The following is a 22,532-nucleotide window of genomic DNA, read 5'->3' as shown; positions in this document are numbered from 1 at the left end:
AAAAATAAAGAAATAAAATATTTGAACTCACATTTTATCGACAGCTGAGCTGGCTTCCGGGGTTGGCCGAGATGGTCTCACAATATGTAGTTTCTCTTTAAATATCCTTGAAAATGGCCTTGCACACATATGTGTTGTCTTGTCTAATTATAAAAGATGCAGACAAGGCGCCTAGGCTGAGTTCTTAAAGTTTACTCCACAGCGTGCTCATCAAAAACATCCCGCAGGGGCTCAAAGCGCATGCGCTTCACTATTGTGGCATGCTGGGTAATGGAGTTCTTATGTTACCTGACTCATAACGTCACTATATATCTGCCTTAGGCCATCTCGAAGTCCTTACTGACAACAACACGTTATCTGACTGGCTATCGCAACTGTGTATCACTGTATGTCCCCGTTCACTTACACTGCACAGACATCTGCATTGCTGACTCTGAAGGCTTCTGGCAGATTTCGTACAGCATGGCAACAACATAAGCTAGCTGGATTCTGATTGAATAAAAACTCTATAACATAAAAATAACAGAGCTGGAAGAAGCGTAATATGACATGAAGATATAATATGAATACTTTGATATTTAGGGAAAGTAAATTAAAAATTACTTTAATCTTTAATTATGATCATGATTTCTGGTTATGTTAGGCCAGCAGAGAAGGCCTTGCTGGCCCTGACGGCACACCACTGCTCAATATTGTTTACTGACCGTAGTTCTATGCTAAATCACAGTTGCAGTGCTCAAAATCCAAATACAGAGATGACTATGTAAGCGAGCACGTATCCCAATTTCTGTAATTTTCCATACCACAATTTCAGAAACAGCGCCCATTGGTGGTGAGATGTGAGTGTGACAACCATTCCAATCTCCCCCCTTACTTATACAATGAAAATGTGGTTACCTCATCAATAAAGCACAGGAAAGCTGAGGACAATTTTACAAGATTTAATTTATTTACTATCTTACAGTTCACATAAGGCCTTCATCTTTAAACATTATTTGTCAGACCAATTCCATGGTTTCCTCTTGGTGCGCAGTACGTTATAAGCTATTTGTATTTATTTTATTTATTTTTTTAAAGTTCCATACTTGGACTAATTTCATATTTTCATAACTGGGAGAGGCTTTTCATTCCGCCCTCCTGTGGTGTTTTTTTTTTTCTTTTCTTTTTTTTTTAAATCATGCACTAAGTGGCCTTGAACCATTCACAAAAAATGGTAAAAATGGACTGTCAATTCTTGAAAATACACACTATAAATGTTTCCTACCACTAACTTGATGCATGTCATTCATTCCCCAGCGTACAAATGAACAAGCAGTACACACTCCTTGCTCAAGGTGTCGTGTTTAGAGATGATGCAGGTAAGATGATGCAGTACATTTTCATGACGGATTGTTGAGTACTTTACAGCTTTTAGTTAAAGCATTGTGATTACTTGAAAAAAAAAATGAGATCCAGTGATTGACACACTTGGGAAAGTTTAACACATTCAGCTCTTCAGTAATTATGAACAATATGCTAAAGTACGTGAACATGTGGTGGCGCTGTCCACGCATCATTTGTAGCATATGGTTTAATAGTGTGGACACCACACATTGGGAGGGAATTTTACACCTTCAAGCATATCAGATCTGCCATATAGGGCTACCATAATTAAACCTGAAACACCCGAATGGGATCAACCAACGGCTAGAAAGAAGACACAGGTCTAAAACTCTGACGGAATCAATGAAAGTTTTTACATAAGGGGAATCCTGTTTGCACTATAAGCCACACACACTCAACCACTAAATATGGACGATTCAAAAAATGTAACGCTACACTATCAAAAAGTGCTTCAGATAATTTTGTGGATACAAAAAAAAAGTATGTAAACAAAGTTTGATCTGCCAGAGCTCTGTTCTGAAGAGGCAATGGGTATGGCTGAAAAAATTAAAAACACAGTATGCCAAAATAAAAAAACATTAAAGTGCATCCCTGGATGTGTGAGCCCCACCCCATTGAAATAAATCCCCAAGGCCTCCGTTAGGGGGCGCAATTTGCAGTGGACAAATCCAGTGGCAGTACTTCCATGAAGAAAAAGGAATAACAGATACAAACATGGTGGTCTTCCAGCTTACAGCTGTTCAGGCAACACTAGCAGGCCCCTGCTCTCGCCGTCGTAAAATGGTGTGCAAGTGCTCGTGTTTGCGTTTAGGTCCGGCGTCATCCTGGGCACACGCGGCTTTGTGTTCTCACAGTGTCTCCTGCTCAGTGGGGGAGTGGTGGGGTTGGGCATGCTGGTGCAAAGGAGGTAGCAGGGACTGCAGGGGCGACTGCGGGGTTGTGGGCGGCGACTGCTGCTGTAGGGGGCTGAAGTGCGCCCCCATGTGCGGCGGCGAAGAGCGGTAACAGGAGTAGGCCGAGGTACCTCCCAGCGTGGTGGTGGGCGAGGCGGGGAGCCCCCCGAGGCCCGTGGGGGAGTCGATGAGGGGCTGGTTGTAGAAGAAGAATGCACACTGGTGGATGAAGGTCTCGATGATTGTCTGGTAGGTGCGCGTGGCGGTCAGGGCATCCATGGTGGTGAAATCTGGTCGCATGAGGGTGGGCCAGAAGCAGATGGACAAGTTCTCGCTGGTCATCAGGTTAAGCCTGTTTAGCTGGCTCACCCTGACAATCACACACATTTATTCGATAACACATTTGGAAAGAATATCACTGAGCTGGAAAAAAGGTGAAAATAAACTCAAATGTATCTTATTACTTTTCCAAACCTCATTTGCAAGTCTTATCGTACTAGACTTTGCATGCAGTTCCAAATCCAACACTTCATGTGCCAGTCTAGTCTAATGTTTTGCCCTACAAAGAGTTTATATTTTAGATATCTTACTTACACACACTTTTTTATTGTAATGTGCATCTTAGTTGTATTATAACTTTAGTTATACTGAAGTTTGCAATTTTTTTCACCCTTTTTTCTGTGGTATGCCTGAGGGAAGGGCTTGGACTATTTAAGGGAGGCTCTTCATTTAGTCAAGGTGGGAGTAGGTAAGCAGGTTGGTTGTGGAGAGTTGGAGTATAGTGCAAACATCGATTGGTGATTTTTGAGTGGCACATGGTTTTTTCATTCCAGCGTTTTAAAAATGCTTTTTTTTTGTATTCACTTTTCATTTTCACAAATTTTTGCACTGCATTTATTTTTGCACCCGATGTACTGCTGTCCTTGAGTTGGTGCAATAAACATCACCAACTCGAAATCTGCGACTTAGCCATCATTGGTTGCATGGATATATTTCTTTTTGAGCGAACCCGCTCAATACTTTTCAAAACAAATGGTACCAAAAAATTGTAATTATTGGCTTAATTTGAACAGAAAATGTTTCTTATTGCAGTCAAATAACAATTTTCACATTTAATAACAGTGAGAATACTAAACAACTTATCTTTTAGTTGTAACTTGTAAATAAGCAAATTGGTTACAAAGGCTCCTAATTTGGCTGCTGACGTATGCAGTAACATATTGTGTTATTTCCCATTGTAACATTTTGTCAAAATTATGAGGTACAAGTGGTAAAAAATAGATGGATGGATTATTAATCTACTTATTTATTTATTGTTAATATCCGAGTACTTTCTATTGTAACATGTTCTATCCACACTTCTGTTAAAATGTATTAAACACTTTGTATAATTTACTTAAGTTTTGGGTAATACTACAAATTTGGGTATCAATCCAATACCGAGTCACGTCTGGGTCATACATTGGTCATACTTAAAGATCTCATGTGTCCAGGAACTCATTCCTGCATTTCTATACAACAAAAAAACACAGATTTTCTGATAATAAAAAAATATTAAACTAATCCTTGTAGTCTCGACTATATGTGGCTCTTGTACTTGCTATCGATACAGTCGATATTTGTATAGCTCCACCCATTTGTTTACATTGAGGAACACTAGCTTGCTGCTAGCTATTGTGTTCGCCTACGGTGTGTAGTGAAGCATGTTTTGCTAATCCCTGTCCTGCAGGGATGATACTTGTAAGAAACAATTTGTGAAGATTAATGATTTAGAAATATATAAAACACTGGGTGGACGGACGTTGGCTGCTAACTAGCAAAGCAGCGCTTCAGTGTTTATAGCTCCACAACTATTGTTACTTTTAGGCCAAAATAAATCCATTCTTTCCTCTGTCTCTACACTGTTTCTGCTTGCAAGTGGTCTGTGCGTGTGTTGACTGGCGACATGTGCCTTGGCCCATGTTACCAGCAATGTCACCACGGTGCGTCGTCATGTCCATGGTAAAAAAAAAGTACTGGTATTTTTCAAAGGCTGTATAATACCTTTTTTTAATCGATTAGTACCATCGTACTAAATTAGTATTGCTATACCGTACAGTACAACCTTACTAAAGTATTTAGATTCTTAGTTTTTGTGTAACCCTACTGACTGATCAAGCGCTTGTGTGGGATGGCGAAGTGATTACGCAGGAGCATCATTTAGTCTAGTTTTATGACAAACAAAAGAAAATTGCCTTTTGATGCGTGTATCTTGAAAACTGGGAGATAAAAATGTACTACAAATCTCCACAGTTTTAAAGAAATGTTTGCTAGTTAGATGCCACCCGAACGCCTCCCTAGGGAGGTGTTTAGGGCACGTCCAACCGGTAGGAGGCCACGGGGAAGACCCAGGACACGTTGGGAAGACTATGTCTCCCGGCTGGCCTGGGAACGCCTCGGGATCCCCCGGGAAGAGCTAGACGAAGTGGCTGGGGAGAGGGAAGTCTGGGTTTCCCTGCTTAGGCTGTTGCCCCCGCGACCCGACCTCGGATAAGCGGAAGATGATGGATGGATGGATGGATGGTTTGCTAGTTACGATCAAAAACTACTTGATTTAAGAGGTAATAAGGAACTTACTTGTGTAAGTGGCTCACAACATATTTGAAGACATCATAATTCTCCCGGGGGAACCTCCTCAGGACATCCTTCATTGTGTACAGCCTCTGTTCTCTGTCATTGATTTCTGCATTCACAGCAAGAAGCCAGCATTAAAACCTTCTTCATCATGGCGGCGTCAACATTGATTTCATTCCAAGACGCCATAATGAAAAGATGTCAAAACCCGCCCCACCCTTTTAGCTCCTACAGTGACTCATCCCCCTTCTAAACCTAGCAGTGTTTGCTTACTGAAAGCATCCAGCAGGTCCACCTGCAGAGCACAAGGCACCAGGGGCTCAGGCAGCTCAGAGAAGAAGCTCTTAAGGGCTCCAGCCACAGTGTTTATGGAGAAGTCTTTCTCCACCAGGTCTAATCCATGGTCTGTACGAGCAGAAAAATAGGTTCAAAGGTGCAAGAGGAGCTGGACTGAAAGTTCACTTTGCTTTGTTAACTTACCCTGTTCAAACTGCCTCTGCATGCTTTCCATCTCGGACTTGTTCCCACTGACACGGTACAACCCTTCTGTATTCAGACCTGAGGAACGAAGGGAAAATGACTCATAGATAACAAACATTTGTTTTTACTGAAGCACTGATTGAAAGGGAATGTTTATTTTTGCGGTTGTAGTTTTCACTGGTGTAAAACTCCACTGCATTTGAGTTTTGGCCAATACCAATATTAATCCGATATGATATCAGCATAAATATTAATACATACTTTTATTATTTTTAATGTGGATGGTTAGAAAAGGCTTGATCAAGTGACATTCCTCAGAAAACAATTGAAGGTTTGAAAAATACAAACCTTATGATGGATTTAAGCTTTTGAAGTGGAGTGTTAATTTGTTTTTGGTGACATCTAGTGGTCACAAAAATGTATTAAATTAAGGTCATGACGCAGGAAGTTGAATGGCGCGAACCAGTTTGTTACTGGATACTTTCTAATACGCTTCTGCCTTGGAGACTTTGTATATGTACGGTAACTATAATTTTTTGATACTTGTTATATTAACATAAAATGTGTTTTAGACTGCAATATTGTTCAATTAAGGACACCTACTACAAATGTGTAGCTTGTGTGCTTAGCTGTTGTGTAGCTGCTAGCTCCTAGTAGCCTGTTTACATTTTGGCTTCACTAAAATACAGGAAAATATCAAACTTCTGTGATTATTAGAGGACATTTAGATGTTAACTGTTTGTCCAGCTTTGCACAAGTAATGACGCTGCAGGACTGCTTGTATCGGCGCTTACATCAGAGATTTTAGATGCAAGACGATATTTTTTGATACTTGTTATTTTGCTAATATCGGACGTAGATCCGATATCTATATTGGATCGAGAAACCCCTAATACGTACGCGTGTCTGCGTGTCTCTAAATTAGAGATTGAATGATATGTGTTTTTTTAGGGCAAATACCAATTTTTTGTAGTTAAGGAGGCCGATAACAGATATTTGGAGACGATATTTATTTGCATCAAACGTGATTTGAACATGAATAGTATATGTCAGTAAACAGTTAGACAAGGCTTTAAATTGTTTTTTATACAGAATTTTTGAGGAAACATGAGACCTATGGAGGCATAGAGTTTAATGCAGCACTAATGTTTAGGTTAATTTAGCACCAAACCTTTAACACATATGTTTAATGCTGCGGGTCAGACGAGCATCAACAATTGCATTTGAAAAGATGGGCAATCTCCTGGAAAAATTGGTAAAACTATGTGATTCCTCTACATCACAATAACTCACCATTTACTTAATTTTATAGCGGTTCATGGATGTAATACATCCATAAAGGTTTTCTCAGGAGGACCCTGAAATATTGCAAACATTTCAATAAAAATCAATTCTTAGCTCCTTCGCGCAGCTTATAGTTGACATATAGACATTTTCAGGTTAGCTGACATAGCTGCGTAAGCTCTGCAATGGAAAAACGGCAATTCTTCACATGCAGGCAAACAAACGGGCTGGTGCTTCAGCAGGGGTTAGAATTATTTACTTGGCTATTTTTTTTTTTTAAATACTGGTATGAGGGTGTATATGCTGATGTAGTAGAAAAAAAAAAGACTGATACCTATAAAAAAGAGGCAGATACCGATATACGCCAAAATGCAAAATATTGGCTGAATCTCTAGACTGATATCCTGACATAAGGCAGACTTTTTTTGCTGGGTGAAAAAAAAATGAAACACAGTAAAACCTCTTTTATAGTGATTTGTTTCAAACTTTTGATACAGCTCTTGCACTGCATTTATTTGAGTTGTGAAAGCCACTGATTGTAAAGTAAAGTACCAACAAAATGTAAACACATCTAAATCACTCACCTGTGGTCTCGATAAAACGAACACATTTCTCAATGAAAAGTGGAATAGGTCTGTCTGGGGACACCACGTTGACTAAGGGGACACCAAAATAAATACTCTCCACAGGCTTGGGGATAGCTGGGCGGGGCTTTGCTCTTGTTTTCTAAAAGAAAAGACAGAAAGGTTATGAACTAGTATGCGGCATTAAGATTGCATTGCTCCTCATCGGAAACAGATTAAGATAACTTTTTATTACAGAAAAGGACCCACCTTGGCTGTTCGTCGCAGACTTTTCAGAATATTCCTCTTTTTGGGGTCCTCGTTCTCCTCATTCACCAGACTTTCACCTTTCAGCGTCCCGAAGTCCTCTTCTTTTGACTTCAGAAGCGCTCCCATCTCGTCGTCGCTGCCAATGAAGCTCGTGCGGAAGCTGCTGAACTTGCCGAGCCTCTTAGATCGGTCACGATAGAGTCGAGGCTTCACGGCAGCCGCCGAAAATTTCCTCCTGCGCTCTAGAGAGCTACTGTCTGCTTCGCTGTCAGATCCATTGCCATTAGAGTGCCTCCTGTTGGAGTTACGTATAGTTATGATCTTTCCTTGCGTGCTGTCGTGTGGCACGGAGTAGATGATCTCTTCATTGCTGGGGCGGGGTTTGGAGACAGCGTCTATTGGTTCGGCATAGTCTGAGGGATCGTAGCCTACGTCGCCTCCAGGAACCCAGGTGACAGCAGATGGCAGGGATCGACGGTGGCCAAGGGTGTCGATGTACGGGTTTCGGTTGACTTTTCGAAAGTCGAAAGTTACGCCAGGTTTAACTCTTACGTGGGGTTGCACTTTGTTGTTGAGTTTGCTCTCGAAGTCTCTAATATCAGAGATAAGAGAGATGTCACTGGAGTCCAAGTCAGGTAGGTTGAAGCCCACACTATGAGATGTGAGAGTCCCATCATAGTACGGCGGTGATGGCTCAACATCATCCTCTGAATCCAGGAACATGGTGACAGTGCTGGGAGAACTACAACGTGGGGAGTACATGTTTTCATTGGTGCACGCTTCAGCAACATTATCATACATGTGCGTAGCTTCCACAATGTTGCGCTTCTCCACTACCTCCATGAGAAACGTGTGGAACATTTCTATTCTGTGCAGGCCCCCCACAACACCCCCAGATCCACAGACCACACTATTGAAACGACCTTCGATCTCATGGGCAAGTTCCTCTCCTTGAATCTGCTGTTCACGGGCGTAGTCACTCTCAGCAAGCTCGGCCTGGCTATCTCCCACTGCCAACAGCTGGACTGGGATGATGTCCTGAACCTCACACAAGAATGCACACAAGGTCTCCAGGGAGGCCTTTCGAGACACAGAATATACTGCCATGTAACCGTGTACCAGTCTACTCTTCCGTAAAGTAAAGGAGGCATGGTATGAGAGAAGAGAGAGCTCTATAGCCAGCTTATGTCCTGCAATAGTCTGCTCGACCAACACAGAGGTGCCGCTGTTTGACATGGGCCTGCAGTGCTGATGCATCAGAAAGGGGAATAAGAGCTGCTCAATGTCGTAGGAGTCACCACACATCAAACACATGACAATGCGAAGATCTGCCTCTGGAACCGGCTGATGGAGGGAGTCTCTCAGACCTGGGGGCTCAGGCAGGTGAGGTGGGGAGCTGCTATTGAACGACGTGCTCCTCCGAATATCCAGAAGCCCCCTTAGCACTTGGTTTATTTGTGACTCACTGACATTATGCCCATAACCTACACCTGGAGAGGCAGGATCTAGAAAGCTACACTGCAGCCTCCTTGCAACCTGCTGTCCCTGCGTTATTAAGTTTAAGGCAGTTTCTCCTCCGATGTCTACATATGAGCCTACACCTCTTTTAGTGACTAAGAGCAGTGATGTCTGCAGCTGTGCTAGCTGGCTGTCTCTCCGACCTAGTGTTGATTCCCTAAGACGCTCAAGGCTTTCAATCACATAGGAGAGGGACTCTTTTGAATTATACAGACACAGACATCCGTGAGGGGTGAAAGTCGGGGTGTGGAAAGAATTTACAGGCAGGCGTACATTTCCTTCAATAGGCCGCAGTGTCAGCTCATACATCTTCCCGTCGAGGATGTACCAGTCATCATTTGTGCAGAGAGCTCTAATCTCGTTGGCAAATTCCCTGGCCAACCCATCCTTCCCCAGTATGACAAGATTGATTCTGTCAGCCTTTGTGTCCCCGAAATGAGCTTTTACATCAAAAAATGGGTAACATGTAGGGAATTGTGACGCAAGGAGTTGTTCGATCTTTGAGTCTCCACAGTGGGGACTGTTAGGACAGGTTTCTTTAGTAGGGTGATATACAAAATGGATATGCTTCAATACAAGAGCATCTCTTTCAGCTGGGAGCTTTTGCAGCGCTTTAAATCTCTGCTCCTCCCCTAACACTTCTTGAATTGCCCCCATCTTTTCCTTACTTGGCTTGGCATCCACTTCAAGTTCATAAAAAAGCTCAGAGTACTCCAGTAAGAGTTCCTGGAAATCTTCTTTAGCGCGATCAATAATCTCCTTCTGATGGCGGTTGTAAAGCTCCAAGTACTCTGGTTCTTCTAGCCACTGGTAGAACTCTTCATTCATGATGAAGCTACGAGCCTCCTCCCACGGCCTACCGGGTGTGACAAAGGGAGAAGAGGACAGTTTCTGTTTAAACTCAAGCCTCATCTCTGCACGACGGCTTTCATTACGCAAATGCTCCAGGTGGGCATTAAATAATTCCTCTGCTTCATCAGTTTCCAGAAGATCTGATGGGATCCGCTCATCCTTCATGTTGTCGATATGAGATGTGTCTTCCCAAGGAGAGTCCTCCAAAACAACAAACCAGTGGGCAAAGTGCTGCTTAGACTCAAGCACTTTCTGTACACCGGACCAGCTCAGCTGGTCTATTTCATCGAGATCAGGCACCAAAGAGCTGAGTGCAAGAGGGAGAGTGCTTAGATATATTTTACGACGCCTCTCAATGTGCTCCTGCTTTAGACGATAAACATGCTGTTGAAAAAGCTTCTTGCATTTAGCCGTTCCCTCCAAGAAGACATATTCCTTGTATTCCGGAGAGGTATTCATGCGTAGACTGGTGTTAAGCCAGGTTTCGTTATGATTCTTCACTATCCGGTTGATTAACCATTCATAACGATCCTTGGCAGAAGCAATCTGCTGACTCTGGAGCTTTAGTGCTTCAAAATAAGGGATGATCTTGGGCTTGCCTCTACTTTTATCAATCAGCTGAACCAATGTGAGGAAGGCCAGGTCTACGTTTATGTTTGAACGAGCAGATGTCTCAACTACTGGTAGACTCTTTTTAGTGATAGCAAAGGTATGTGCATCTTTGATATAGCGCTCAACTCCTTCATCACACTTGGTGAGGACTAACACTATGGGTTTCTTAGTCTTGCTAAGCTGACCATAGAGGTTTGTGACAAACTTTAGTTGGTCATCAAAGTTGCGGTTCATGCCCCGGCTAACGTCGACACACAGCAGGAAACCGTCAACCTGCAGTTTACCTTCAGGCATTTGCTTTTGCTCAAAGTCCTGCTCTAGACCCAATTGATCTGTACAGAAGTACATGAGCTTCTCTGCAGATGACAGCTTGGTGGCGGCCGCCCGTTTGATGTATGGCTGCATAGCGGTGCTACGATGGGGCTGAAATGTTTGGTCATCAATGAATTCCGTTTGCTCCACAACATGCATTCTACACTCAGGCCCTTCCTCCAGGAGGCGTGAGACTTCCCCCCAAAAGAGAAAGTGATCATTATTAACCACTCGACCCCCAAAGTCACTGGTGCTCAACACTGACGTGTGGTCCAGGTAGAAGTCATCTGCGCTGGGCCGTACATACCTATTGCAAAGGCAGGACTTTCCTACCCCACATTGTCCTTTCTCTTTCTCCGTACCCGATAAACCCACCACAATAAGGTTGTAAATGGGGGGCCGGACATCTTGCTTTTTCGCCATCATAATTGACTGACAATCATCTTGCCATAAAAAGCCACTGTGTAAAAGTTTTGCTTAAATGTTTGCCCATATAGTTACTGAAGGGATCAAATTTATATTTATTCTCTACTTTTAATCTAAACAGTGGTGGAATATGTGGTGAAGGTTCTTTTATTCATCCGCTATGCAAGTCCTGCAAAAAAAAGACAAGAGAAATATATGTTAGACAATATGCTCTTATTACATGAGGGTATCAATAGGTTCAGACTATGGCAAACGTTCAGCAAATACTAAGGAAATGGACACGTCTAGTAATACAGGCAAAGGAAATTGCGTATGATCAGCCAATGTAATGGTTGATGACATGTTTGAGGTAGATTGAGGTAATATTAAAAAAATATTAGTTGATTTGTTTTTCATTAAACCATCATAAACAAGTACTTCCATCGTAGATGTCCAAAAATATGCCATTTTATCACATCAATTTACTATTTTGCTTGATCATATCTTGTCACATTAAATCAAGGTCAAAGTTATTGACTGTGAAGGACCCCGGTGGGAGTGTGTGCTCTTGAAATGACATTGTTGTCATCTTAAAAATCCTTGTGCTGCAACTATAAAATTACTTATAATACCAGAGTACCTCATTACAGACTCTCTCAACCAAAGGAATACAACGCTCATATGGCCCTTTTCTGCGAGAAAAGAATGGACACAAATGAAAAATATAATGGCCCATAAAATAAGGGGTTATTAATTTGACATCATTCTGATGGTGTCATGGTTTAACACACCCATACGTGTAAACATATACAGTGGGACAGGCCAAACCAATCAATGCATGCATGCTGCATTGCTGAGCGATGTAAAAGTAAAAGTGATCCATCACCGTGGCAATAACATACAGTTGCCACTGAGCTCCTCAAGTCAGTGTTACAGCTTGTTGAAGTACACTAACACATTTTGTGAATTAGTTGAATGTGTACACTGAAAAAAATAACTCATAAGATTTACTCAAAAAAATTATTGTAAGTATTTGCACGCAAATGATTTAAGTAAAATTTAATGCTGCAATATCAAGTAACACTTACTTGCCAGTATCAAGTAAATTCTACTTACCATATAACATAACAGTTGTGAAGATGTAAAGTAGCAGTTACTTAATTACATCCAAGTTTTAAGTTATATTTATTTGAACAAATTAAGTAAAGTCTACTTGTTTTTCATCGGTAGGAACATCATTCTACTCAAAATTTTAGGTAAATTCTATATACCGTATTTCCTTGAAATGACGCCGGAGCAGTAATTATTTTAAAACCTCTTCCCACTCCAGCGCTTGTCAATGGCATGCAGGACAAAAGTGAATGTGATTAGAGAGACTTTAATTAATATTATTCTGCGGCCGCGGCACGGTGGTTGGGGAATACTGCTCCCCAGCATTTCATCGTGACCAAATTTACACCATTCTGTCTACGTGCCGGATGGACGCATGCTTACACTGCTTCTTTCACAAGATTGCAATGCATACTTGTTCAACAGCCATACCTTTCACATTTGTGATATAAACAACTTTAACATTCTTAGTAATATGCGCCACACTCTGTAAACCCACACCAAATACATTTCTGATAAACCTCGACTCTGTAACACATTATAAACGCAAGATAAGAATTACCCATAATGCCACCTTGCAGTGCTCTGTGAAGTGATCCTAACGGCCGGAGCAGAGCCAGTCGGCCAGAGCCTGTTGTGCTGTGCGCATGCGTTGTCATGCATGCGTTTCAAAACACTAGATTTTCAGAGTAAAGTTTATGTAATATTTTTATGTTTATGTACGTACAACTATTAAACATTTAAATAGTATGAGGAAACAAGTAAAACTTACTCTTCCCCCATACTTCATGTATTACGTTAATAAAATGTTAAATTTTACTTAAGAAACTCTAGTTCTTACTGAATGTTAAAAATATTAGGTATAAATTATGACAGTTACTCTAGAAGAGTTTACAGCTCCAAAAAGTCACTTTTTTCAGTGTACCTTTTAGCTAGGATTGGGAATAACAAAAAATGGCAGAAGACTGTAAGACGCTATACTTTCTCAAAACAGCAATAGTCTAATTTGTATAGTAATTTGGAATATAAAGACTATGCATTAGATTTTTTTTCTACAAATAAATCAAATGAAATCTTCAATTGCCACAATTTTACTGTAAAAGTTATGGTGGTTTTACAAATTACTGTAAATGGAAAAATGGTTCTGTTTTTAACAGTGAAATGGCAACTGAGCTGTCAGTTGGATTTTTACCGTAAAATCTACGGTTGATATATTTACAGTGTATTCCTGTAAATAGAAAACGGTACAACTGCTAGTTTTTTACTTTGAAATCATTAATTAATTTTTACAGTGTACAATTTGATGGATAACTTGCTTTAAAATTATAAGTCGAGCAGATGGATAGCGGAATTATCTATTTTTATTTTAACAAAAATGTTTAGAATGAATGGTAATATAATTTTTATTTGCATTATTTTTTTTAAATATTCAACTGCACTGTGTTTTTTGTTTCTGATACACATTATTTCCAGGCCATATACGTGTGACGGGCCAGATCTGACCCCCGGGCCTTAATCTTGACATCCGTGGTCGGAATGATATCAATTGCGACATCACTTAATTTATATTTGGCCATTTGTGACAGACTTAATTCTTCATGTATCATACGTGACTGTCTTCATATGCAAAATACATCATTTGAGATTTTATATCGGAGGATACTCTTTTAAAACTGTACCTGTCGGGCAGGGGTCGGCAACCTTTACCACTCAAAGAGCCATTTTGACCCGTTTCACAAAATAAAGAAAACAATGGGAGCCACAAAACTCTTTTGAAATTTAAAATGAAATAACCCTGCATACAGAGTTTTTATTACCTTGTGCTTTGTATAAACCAGGGGTCTCAGACACGCGGCCCGCACCTTAATATGAAAATTTAATGACAGTGGGGCCCGTGAGTTTTATATGAATGCCGCTTGACAGCATCATACTTAAAACCCTCCCGGATATTCCGAGAGACTACCGAATGTCTGATCAACTATTCTCACGAATGCTTTCAGGACCAACAATAATAAGGGGATCCTATGTAGGCGCTGCCTTTAACGCCCTCTACAACACGTTCAATAAGCTTGCCAGCCCAGTCACATGTCGTATGAGGCTTCTGCAGACACACGCAAACGATTACAAGGAATACTTGTTTAACAGCCAAACAGGTCACACTGAGGGTGCCAGTTTAAACAACTTTAACACTGTTACTAATATGCGCCACATTGTGAACCCACATCAAACAAGAATGACAAACACATTTCGGGAGAACATCGGCACTGTTACACAACATAAACACAAAATAACAAATACCCAGAATCCCATGCATCCCTACTCTTCCGGGCTACATTATACACCCCCGCGAGCACCAAATCCTCCCACCCCCTCCGTGTGTTGATTGAGATGGGCGGGGTTGGGGGGGCGGAGTTTGGTGCTCCCGGGGGTGTATAATGTAGCCCGGAAGTGTAGGGATGCATGGGATTCTGGGTATTTGTTCTTTTGTGTTTATGTTGTGTTACAGTGCCGATGTTCTCCCAAAAAGTGTTTGTCATTCTTGTTTGGTGTGGGTTCACAGTGTGGCGCATATTAGTAAGAGTGTTAACGTTGTTTATATTACAACCCTCAGTGTAACCTGTATGGCTGTTGACTAAGTATGCGTTGCAGTCGCTTTCGTGTGTTAACAGAGGCTGAATATAAAATGTGTTCAGTCGGCACGTGTAAAAGCGAGCGCGACGATATGTTGTGGAGGAGGTTCGAGGCATTGTAATCACTGCACACCCTCAATATTAAAGTCCAGGTGAAAATCGTGGAATGTTATGCCCAGGTGATTTCTGAGAGAGATGCACTAAAATCCGGAAACCTCCTGGAATAACCGTTGGAGTTGCAATTTAGCAGCTGAGCCACATCAGAGTGATCAAAGAGCCGCATGCCGCAGGTTGCCGACCCCTGCTGTAGGGGTACAATTCCTTGCTACTGAGGTTGCCTTGTTCACTTGACACTTAAATTACAACCGCAACAATTAATTCCATTAGAATAAAGGTTTGATGTATATTATGTTGCTTTGATTAATTATTTAATGAATGTAATTTATAAAGATTTATTCTCCAGAATTTTAAATGTGAACATAGTTTCGCACGGCCGCTACAATACAGAGCACATGAGAGCGATGGTGTGTGAGTGCCATAATCTGTGTGGTAACAAACTGCAAAGAGTTTGAATCTTTTTTTTTTTTTTTTTAATCAATGCACAAATGTTAAAAGTGCAATTTCAATGTTGATGATGTGCATTCATTAATATAAAGAATAATCATTGTTTATTTAATCTATTTTCTCTAAAATACACATTGAAACGATAAATGTATGTTTCATCCGATTACTTGATTAATCGAACAAACTAATCGTGTATTCGATTAATAAAATAATCGATAGCTGCAGCCCTTATCCCAATCGCCATTTTTAATGATTTTATGTGCAGCCCCAACTATTACAGTCTTTTTTTAAAAAGCCATTCATATTATTGTCTTATGAAAAGTACACTTCTTTGTGCAATTTATTTTTCTAACAGCTGTTTTTTGTCAAGTGTCCAAGAATTCCTTAAGAGAGGATATCCAAATGAGGTATTAGGAATAAATCTGTTATTTTATTCAGGAAAAAAAGAAAAGAAAATACAGGCAACTAAACTCCCATCCATCCATCCATTTTTCTACCGCTTATTCCCTTTGAGGTCGCGGGGGGCGCGGCGCTGGCGCCTATCTCAGCTACAATCGGGCGGAAGGCGGTGTACACCCTGGACAAGTCGCCACCTCATCGCAGGGCCAACACAGATAGACAGACAACATTCACCCTCACATTCATACACTAGGGCCAATTTAGTGTTGCCAATCAACCTATCCCCAGGTGCATATCTTTGGAAGTGGGAGGAAGCCGGAGTACCCAGAGGGAACCCACGTATTCACGGGGAGGACATGCAAACTCCACACAGAATGATCCCGAGCCCGGGATTGAACCCAGGACTACTCAGGACCTTCGTATTGTGAGGCAGACGCACTAGACCCTCTTCCACCGTGAAGCCGCCACTAAACTCAAAGTTTGATATAACGTGGTTGTTAGGGTCGATATAATACGGATCGCTTTATATAAAAATCCTTATTTTTTACCCTTTTCTGTTCGAAAAAGTTATGCGCATAGCTTGGTTGCCTAAACCCGTTTGTCTATTTGTGACGTGAATGGTGGATTGTGCTCACACAACACAGAATGGGGCGAGCACTATCCAGCCACCAGTTGGTATGGACATCACTGGGTTTGATATTTAGTTTTTTATTAAGGTTTTTTTTTTATTATTCCTTTTTGGAGACTTTTATGAAGATTTATTGTTAAATATGCGATAATTTAGTGTTTAACTCTGGTCGAAAAAAACGGGCGAAAATTGAAGTCCACGGCACATCACGTTATCTGGAACATTGGGTTATATATATCCTATTTTGGGTGTATCGTATTTTTCAGACCATAGAGCGTGTCAGATAATCAGGCGCACTGCCGATAAGCGGCCAGGTCTATTTTCATACAAAAGGTGCAACGTTTATAAGGAGCATTAAAGGGGTCATCTTATGATGGTCTAAATAACATGTAATGGTGGTTCTTTGATCAAAATGTTGCATAGATTATGTTTTACAGACTGTATTCAAACCAATTTCTTAACATTTATTTATTATTAAGTTAAAGTACCAATGATTGTCACACACACACTAGGTGTGGTGAAATTTGTCCTCTGCATTTGACCCATCCCCTTGTTTATCCCCTGGGAGGTGAGGGGAGCAGTGGGCTCAGTGATGCTGAGTGCCAAGCAGGGAGGCAATGGGTCCCATTTTTATAGTCTTTGGTATGACTCACAAACATGATGCGCTCTTTTGTGGGCGGTCCTTTTTACACGGCTCCGGTTCGACAGAGTCTTCTTTCCATCATCTTTGTTATATCGGTAGGTTTTAGCGCTTCTAAAGCGAGTCTACTGACAGATATGAATTAGAACTATATGCTACTCTTTATTATAAATGGCAACAGCGGAGGATGAATGCCCCACAACAAGAGGATAGAGAAAAAGAAAGAGCTCATTGACGGCGGACACACGCAAATTTTTGGGACTTAAGCAGATCCCAAATACACGTCAACAGGTACCAATAGGTAAGAAAAATTAGTTTTGCATAATATTGCAAAACAAAACGCCAAATAATAAGTCTTCTAATAGGTGCCATTTTGGGGTCCTTATACACACACCATAAAAATACTCGTATGTTGAAGCACCTCCTCTCTGAGCTGCCACCTTAACGTGGTAGAGGAGTTTGCGTGTTCCAATGATCGTAGGAGCTATGTTGTCCGGGGGATTCTATGCCCCCTGGTAGGGTCTCCCAAGGCAAACTGGTCCTAGGTGAGGGATCAGACAGAGAGCAGCTCCAAGACCTCTATGAAGAACACAAACACAGGACCCAGATTTCCCTCGCCCGAACGCGGGTCACCGGGGCCCCCCCCTGGAGCCAGGCCCGGAGGTGGGACACGATCGCAAGCGCCTGGTGACCGGGCCTGTCTCCATGGGGCCCGGCCGGGCACAGCCCAAAGAGGCAAAGTGGGTCCCCCCTCCAATGGGCTCACGACCCATGGCTCACCACCCATGGCTGTTGTTTGCGCTTACGCGCCAAACAGCAGCTCAGAGTACCCACCCACCCTGATATCCTCGTTCCACTGGGGGACTTCAACGCTCATGTTGGCAACGACAGTGAAACTTGGAGAGGCGTGCTTGGGAAGAATGGCCGCCCGGATCTGAACCCGAGTGGTGTTTTGTTATTGGACTTTTGTGCTCGTCACAGATTGTCAATAACTAACACCATGTTCAAACATAAGGGTGTCCATATGTGCACTTGGCACCAGGACACCCTAGACTGCAGTTACATGATCGACTTTGTAGTTGTGTCATCGGATTTGCGGTCTCATGTTTTGGACACTCGGGTGAAGACAGGGGCGGAGCTTTCTACCAATCACCACCTGGTGGTGAGTTGGCTGCGGTGGTTGGGGAGGATGCCGGACAGACCTGGCAGGCCCAAACACATTGTGAGGGTTTGCTGGAAACGTCCGGCCGAGTTTCCTGTCAGAGAGAGTTTCAATTCCCACCTCCGGAAGAACTTTGAACATGTCACGAGGGAGGTGCTGGACATTGAGTCCAAGTAGACGATGTTCCATACCTCTATTGTCGAGGCGGACGATTGGAGCTGTGGCCGCAAGGTGGTTGGTAACGGTCGTGGGGGTGATTTGTCAAGCTGAAAAAAGAGTCCTATCGGGCTCTTTTGGCTCATAGGACTCCGGAGGCAGCAGACAGGTACCGACAGGCCAAGCAGTGTGCGGCTTCAGTGGTTGCGGAGGTAAAAACTCGGACATGGGAGGAGTTCGGAGAAGCCATGGAAAACGACTTCCGGACGGATTCGAATCGATTCTGGACCACCATCCGCCGCCTAAGGAAAGTGAGGCAGTGCAATGTCAACACCGTGTAAGGTGGGGATGATGTTCTGCTGACCTCGACTGCGGATTTTGTGGATTGGTGGAGGGAATACTTCGAAGACCTCCTCAATCCTACCAGCACGTCTTCCTGTGAGGAAGAAGTGCCTGGGAAATCTGTGGTGGGCTCTCCTATTTCTGGGGCAGAGGTTGCCGAGGTAGTTAAAAAGCTCCTCGGTGGCAAGGCCCCGGGGTTGGATGAGACCCTCTCGGAGTTCCTTAAGGCTCTGGATGCTGTGGGGCTGTCTTGGTTGACAAGACTCTGCAGCATCGCGTGGACATCGGGGGCGGTACCTCTGGATTGGCAGACCTGGGTGGTGGTTCCTCTCTTAATGTGTGTTCCAACTATCGTGGGATCACACTCCTCAGCCTTCCTGGTAAGGTCTATTCAGGTGTACTGGAGAGGAGGCTAAGCCGGATAGTCAAACCTCGGATTCAGGAGGAACAGTGTGGTTTTCGTCCTGCTCGTGGAACTGTGGACCAGCTCTATACTCTCGGCAGGGTCCTTGAGGGTGCATGGGAGTTTGCCCAACCAGTCTACATGTGCTTTGTGGACTTGGAGAAGGCATTCGACCGTGATGTGGTCCCGATGGTTTCATCTGGCCAAGATCTTCAGCTCTCACTAGATAGGTTCGCAGCCGAATATGAAGCGAATGGGATGAGAATCAACAACCTGAAGGTCAGATTCCATGGTTATTGCCCAGAAAAGGGTGGAGTACAATCTCCGGGTTGGGGAGGAGAACTTGCCCCAAGTGGAGGAGTTCAAGTACCACGGAGTCTTGTTCACGAGTGAGGGAAGAATGGATCATGAGATCGACAGGCGGACCGGTGCGGCGTCTTCAGTAATGCGGACGCTGTATTGATCCGTTGTGGTGAAGAAAGAGCTGAGCCGGAAACGCAAAGCTCTCAATTTACGGGTCGATCTACGTTCCCATCCTCACCTATGGTCATGAGCTTTGGGTCATGACCAAAAGGACAAGATCACGGGTACAAGCGGCCGAAATGAGTTTCCTCCACAGGGTGGCAGGGTTCTCCCTTAGAGATAGGGTGGGAAGCTCTGCCATCCGGGAGGAGCTCAAAGTAAAGCCGCTGCTCCTCCACATCGAGAGGAGCCAGGTGAGGTGGTTCGGGGATATGGTCAGGATGCCACCAGAACACCTTTCTAGGGAGATGTTACGGGCACGCCCAACTGGTATGAGGCCACGGGGAAGACCTAGGGCACGTTGGGAAGACTATCTCTCCCAGCTGGCCTGGGAACGCGTCGGGATCCCACGGGAGGAGCTGGACGAAGTGGCTGGGGACAGGGAAGTCTGGGCTTCCCTGCTTAGGCTGCTGCCCCCTCGACCTGACCTCGGATGAGCGGAAGAAGATGGATGGATGGATGTTGAAGCACAGTACGTCTGACTTCGGTAGCCGTATTGCTCCGCATTCCATCAAGTGGTGTGTCTTCGTAGCTTACCAAAGACATACTAAAACATTGTGACAACTTTTTGAGGGCCGTGAGTAATGTTCTAAATTCTCAATGAAACATCAAAGTTTTGGTGTTTTTATTTGCTTGCAGGTACTTGCTAGCGTCATTTATTGAACAGGCGTCACAAATATCTGTTATGTGTGACAGGTCACACTTATCATTACACCTAGTACCACATAAAATTGCTTTGAGGTCAGCAAGCACAACAACAATTAATACGTACATTAGGTGGCCCACTGTTCATTTCTGATAAAATTAAAGGATATCAGGTGCCCCTTAAAGTCAGAAAAATACTCTACATGCAGGAAAAATAAGGAATACTAAAAGGCTAACGTTGAAATGCTATTTTAGAATAAAGTCATAGTACGAAAACAAAAAGCCACTATTTTATGAGAATAACATTGTAATGACAAAAAAGTTTTTACAAAAATTAAATCGGAAATTAAAGGAAAATAAAGTTGCATCATAAGATGCCATACATTTAGTTGTAATTCATGAGCATGTGGTATGTTTAAAACAATCTTAATGTGTAGTACACAGCACAGCAACACCATCAGTAGGATCGTGTATTGTTTATTAAAACTATTTTCCCAAAAATATGCATTAAAAGTATGTTTTATCCAATCAATCAAACAAACTAATCGACAGAATACTCGAAAACTAAAACTAACCGATACCTGCAGTCCTAATTTGTATAGCTTGATGTCAAAAAGGTACCAACAATTGGAGCGCATAACAGGATTAACAATAGCGAGTCCGTATTGCAATAGGAGACATTGGAATTCACCTTGACAATTCTAAATAAAGAGAAGTAAATAAGCAGACACATTTAGCTGGGGTCAGAACCCACTGGTACTAGCAGTCCACATTTCTCAGCTGGGTTAGGCCTGACATCCCAAATAAATTCCCTGCTGCTTCCTGAAAGCAACCTGGGGGCTCATTGCAAACAAAGTCACTACCTTAATCAACTTGAAACGTAACATACTACTCTCTTATCATTTTGCAAAAGGATTACCAAAGGGGACCAGTCAGTCACAAGAGGGTCTGACCACGCCAGGCCTGCTGCTGTTTATAATGAGATTGCAAAATGATGCGATTTCATTATCACTGATACTGTTTAAACAGTGCTTTATGGAGACAATAAAGCCATAAATACAGTAAGAGGGCGTGCATGCCATTGCACATATCTGCCCTTCTCCTGCTGCATCTGTCAGCCTTGCCGCAGCCCAGTCAGCCGCCTGATGTGCAGCCGCATAAAGCCATACAAAACACACCTTGGCTGGGGCCGGTGAGCTACAGCTAATATTCAATATATGATTGTTAATATTAAACAACACTTACCATTGCTTATCATTTCCTCTTCTGCATCGCTTGTTTTTGTTGTTTTTTGTTGTTTTGTTTTTTTGCACCGATGCAACTGAAAAAAACACTGTAAAGGCAATAAATATCCCCAAAAAGACAAGAACAATTGACTTTTCAAAATAAATCCCCGGTGTGCAAAACAACAACAAAAAAGCCTGAAAACCGTCCTCTTCTTGGCTTCACCACGTTGCTGGCTTTTCACTCATTATTGTGTCCATTGTTGTGCACATTTAAAACTGGGCCGGCCGCACACGCCTCACACAAAACGGCCCACTTTGTTGCAATCGTCTGGCTGCAAAACATCCACCGTTGCGTTCAAGTGTCCGAGCGAGATCGCCTGCGTGAAAGTGAGATTTGAGCCAGCTTTTCCCGATAATGGCGGCGGTAGCGGTGGTTGTAGCAGCGGGGGCCCTCCTCCTTCCCTGGACCCAGTCCTTCTCTTCTTTTCTTCGGGAGAGCGGAGCAGTGCAGGCAGAGGCGGCGGAGAGAGGGACTCACCCAGCGGCGCCCGCACACTACTGCAGCACGGCTAGATCAGCAGGCTGGGCGGGTCGATACAATCATCGACCGCGTCGATACCGAGGGTGGTATCCGTGACGAACTTTTTGACTCGGAGGGCCACATTTGGAGTTATTGCAGAGGTTCTCAAACTTTATGACTTGATACACAGTACAAATACACATATGAATATTTTGAAAATAAATATATATATATATATATACTGTATCAGTGACGTGCGGTGAACTATACACCAGGTGAGGCATGCATACTTTTTCTTCTTTTTTTTTTTAACTTAAATTCATATGTGCCTCTCTAGTCATTGTTTATTTAGGTTGCACATTAGAGTTACAGGGCGAAAAAAGGGAGTTATTCGCTTTCA

General features: G+C 42.7%; 1 protein-coding gene across 1 annotated transcript; it reads right to left on the bottom strand.

The window, feature by feature from the left end:
• Window positions 1–925: 925 nt before the first annotated feature.
• arhgap35b (Rho GTPase activating protein 35b) lies at window positions 926–22,174 on the bottom strand. Its single transcript, XM_061897734.1, has 7 exons — window positions 21,632–22,174; window positions 7,487–11,375; window positions 7,238–7,379; window positions 5,370–5,447; window positions 5,163–5,294; window positions 4,893–4,998; window positions 926–2,646 (listed from the first exon to the last, which is right to left on the bottom strand). Exons 2-7 carry the CDS (start codon window positions 11,204–11,206, stop codon window positions 2,232–2,234), a joined length of 4,593 nt encoding a protein of 1,530 aa, XP_061753718.1. The 5' UTR covers window positions 11,207–11,375; window positions 21,632–22,174; the 3' UTR covers window positions 926–2,231.
• Window positions 22,175–22,532: the final 358 nt, after the last annotated feature.

This window comes from Nerophis ophidion, linkage group LG04 (genome assembly GCF_033978795.1).
Source record: "Nerophis ophidion isolate RoL-2023_Sa linkage group LG04, RoL_Noph_v1.0, whole genome shotgun sequence".
Classification (NCBI taxonomy): domain Eukaryota; kingdom Metazoa; phylum Chordata; class Actinopteri; order Syngnathiformes; family Syngnathidae; genus Nerophis; species Nerophis ophidion.
Note: the sequence above shows the minus strand (reverse complement) of the source record. Positions and strands in the feature narration are given on the sequence as shown.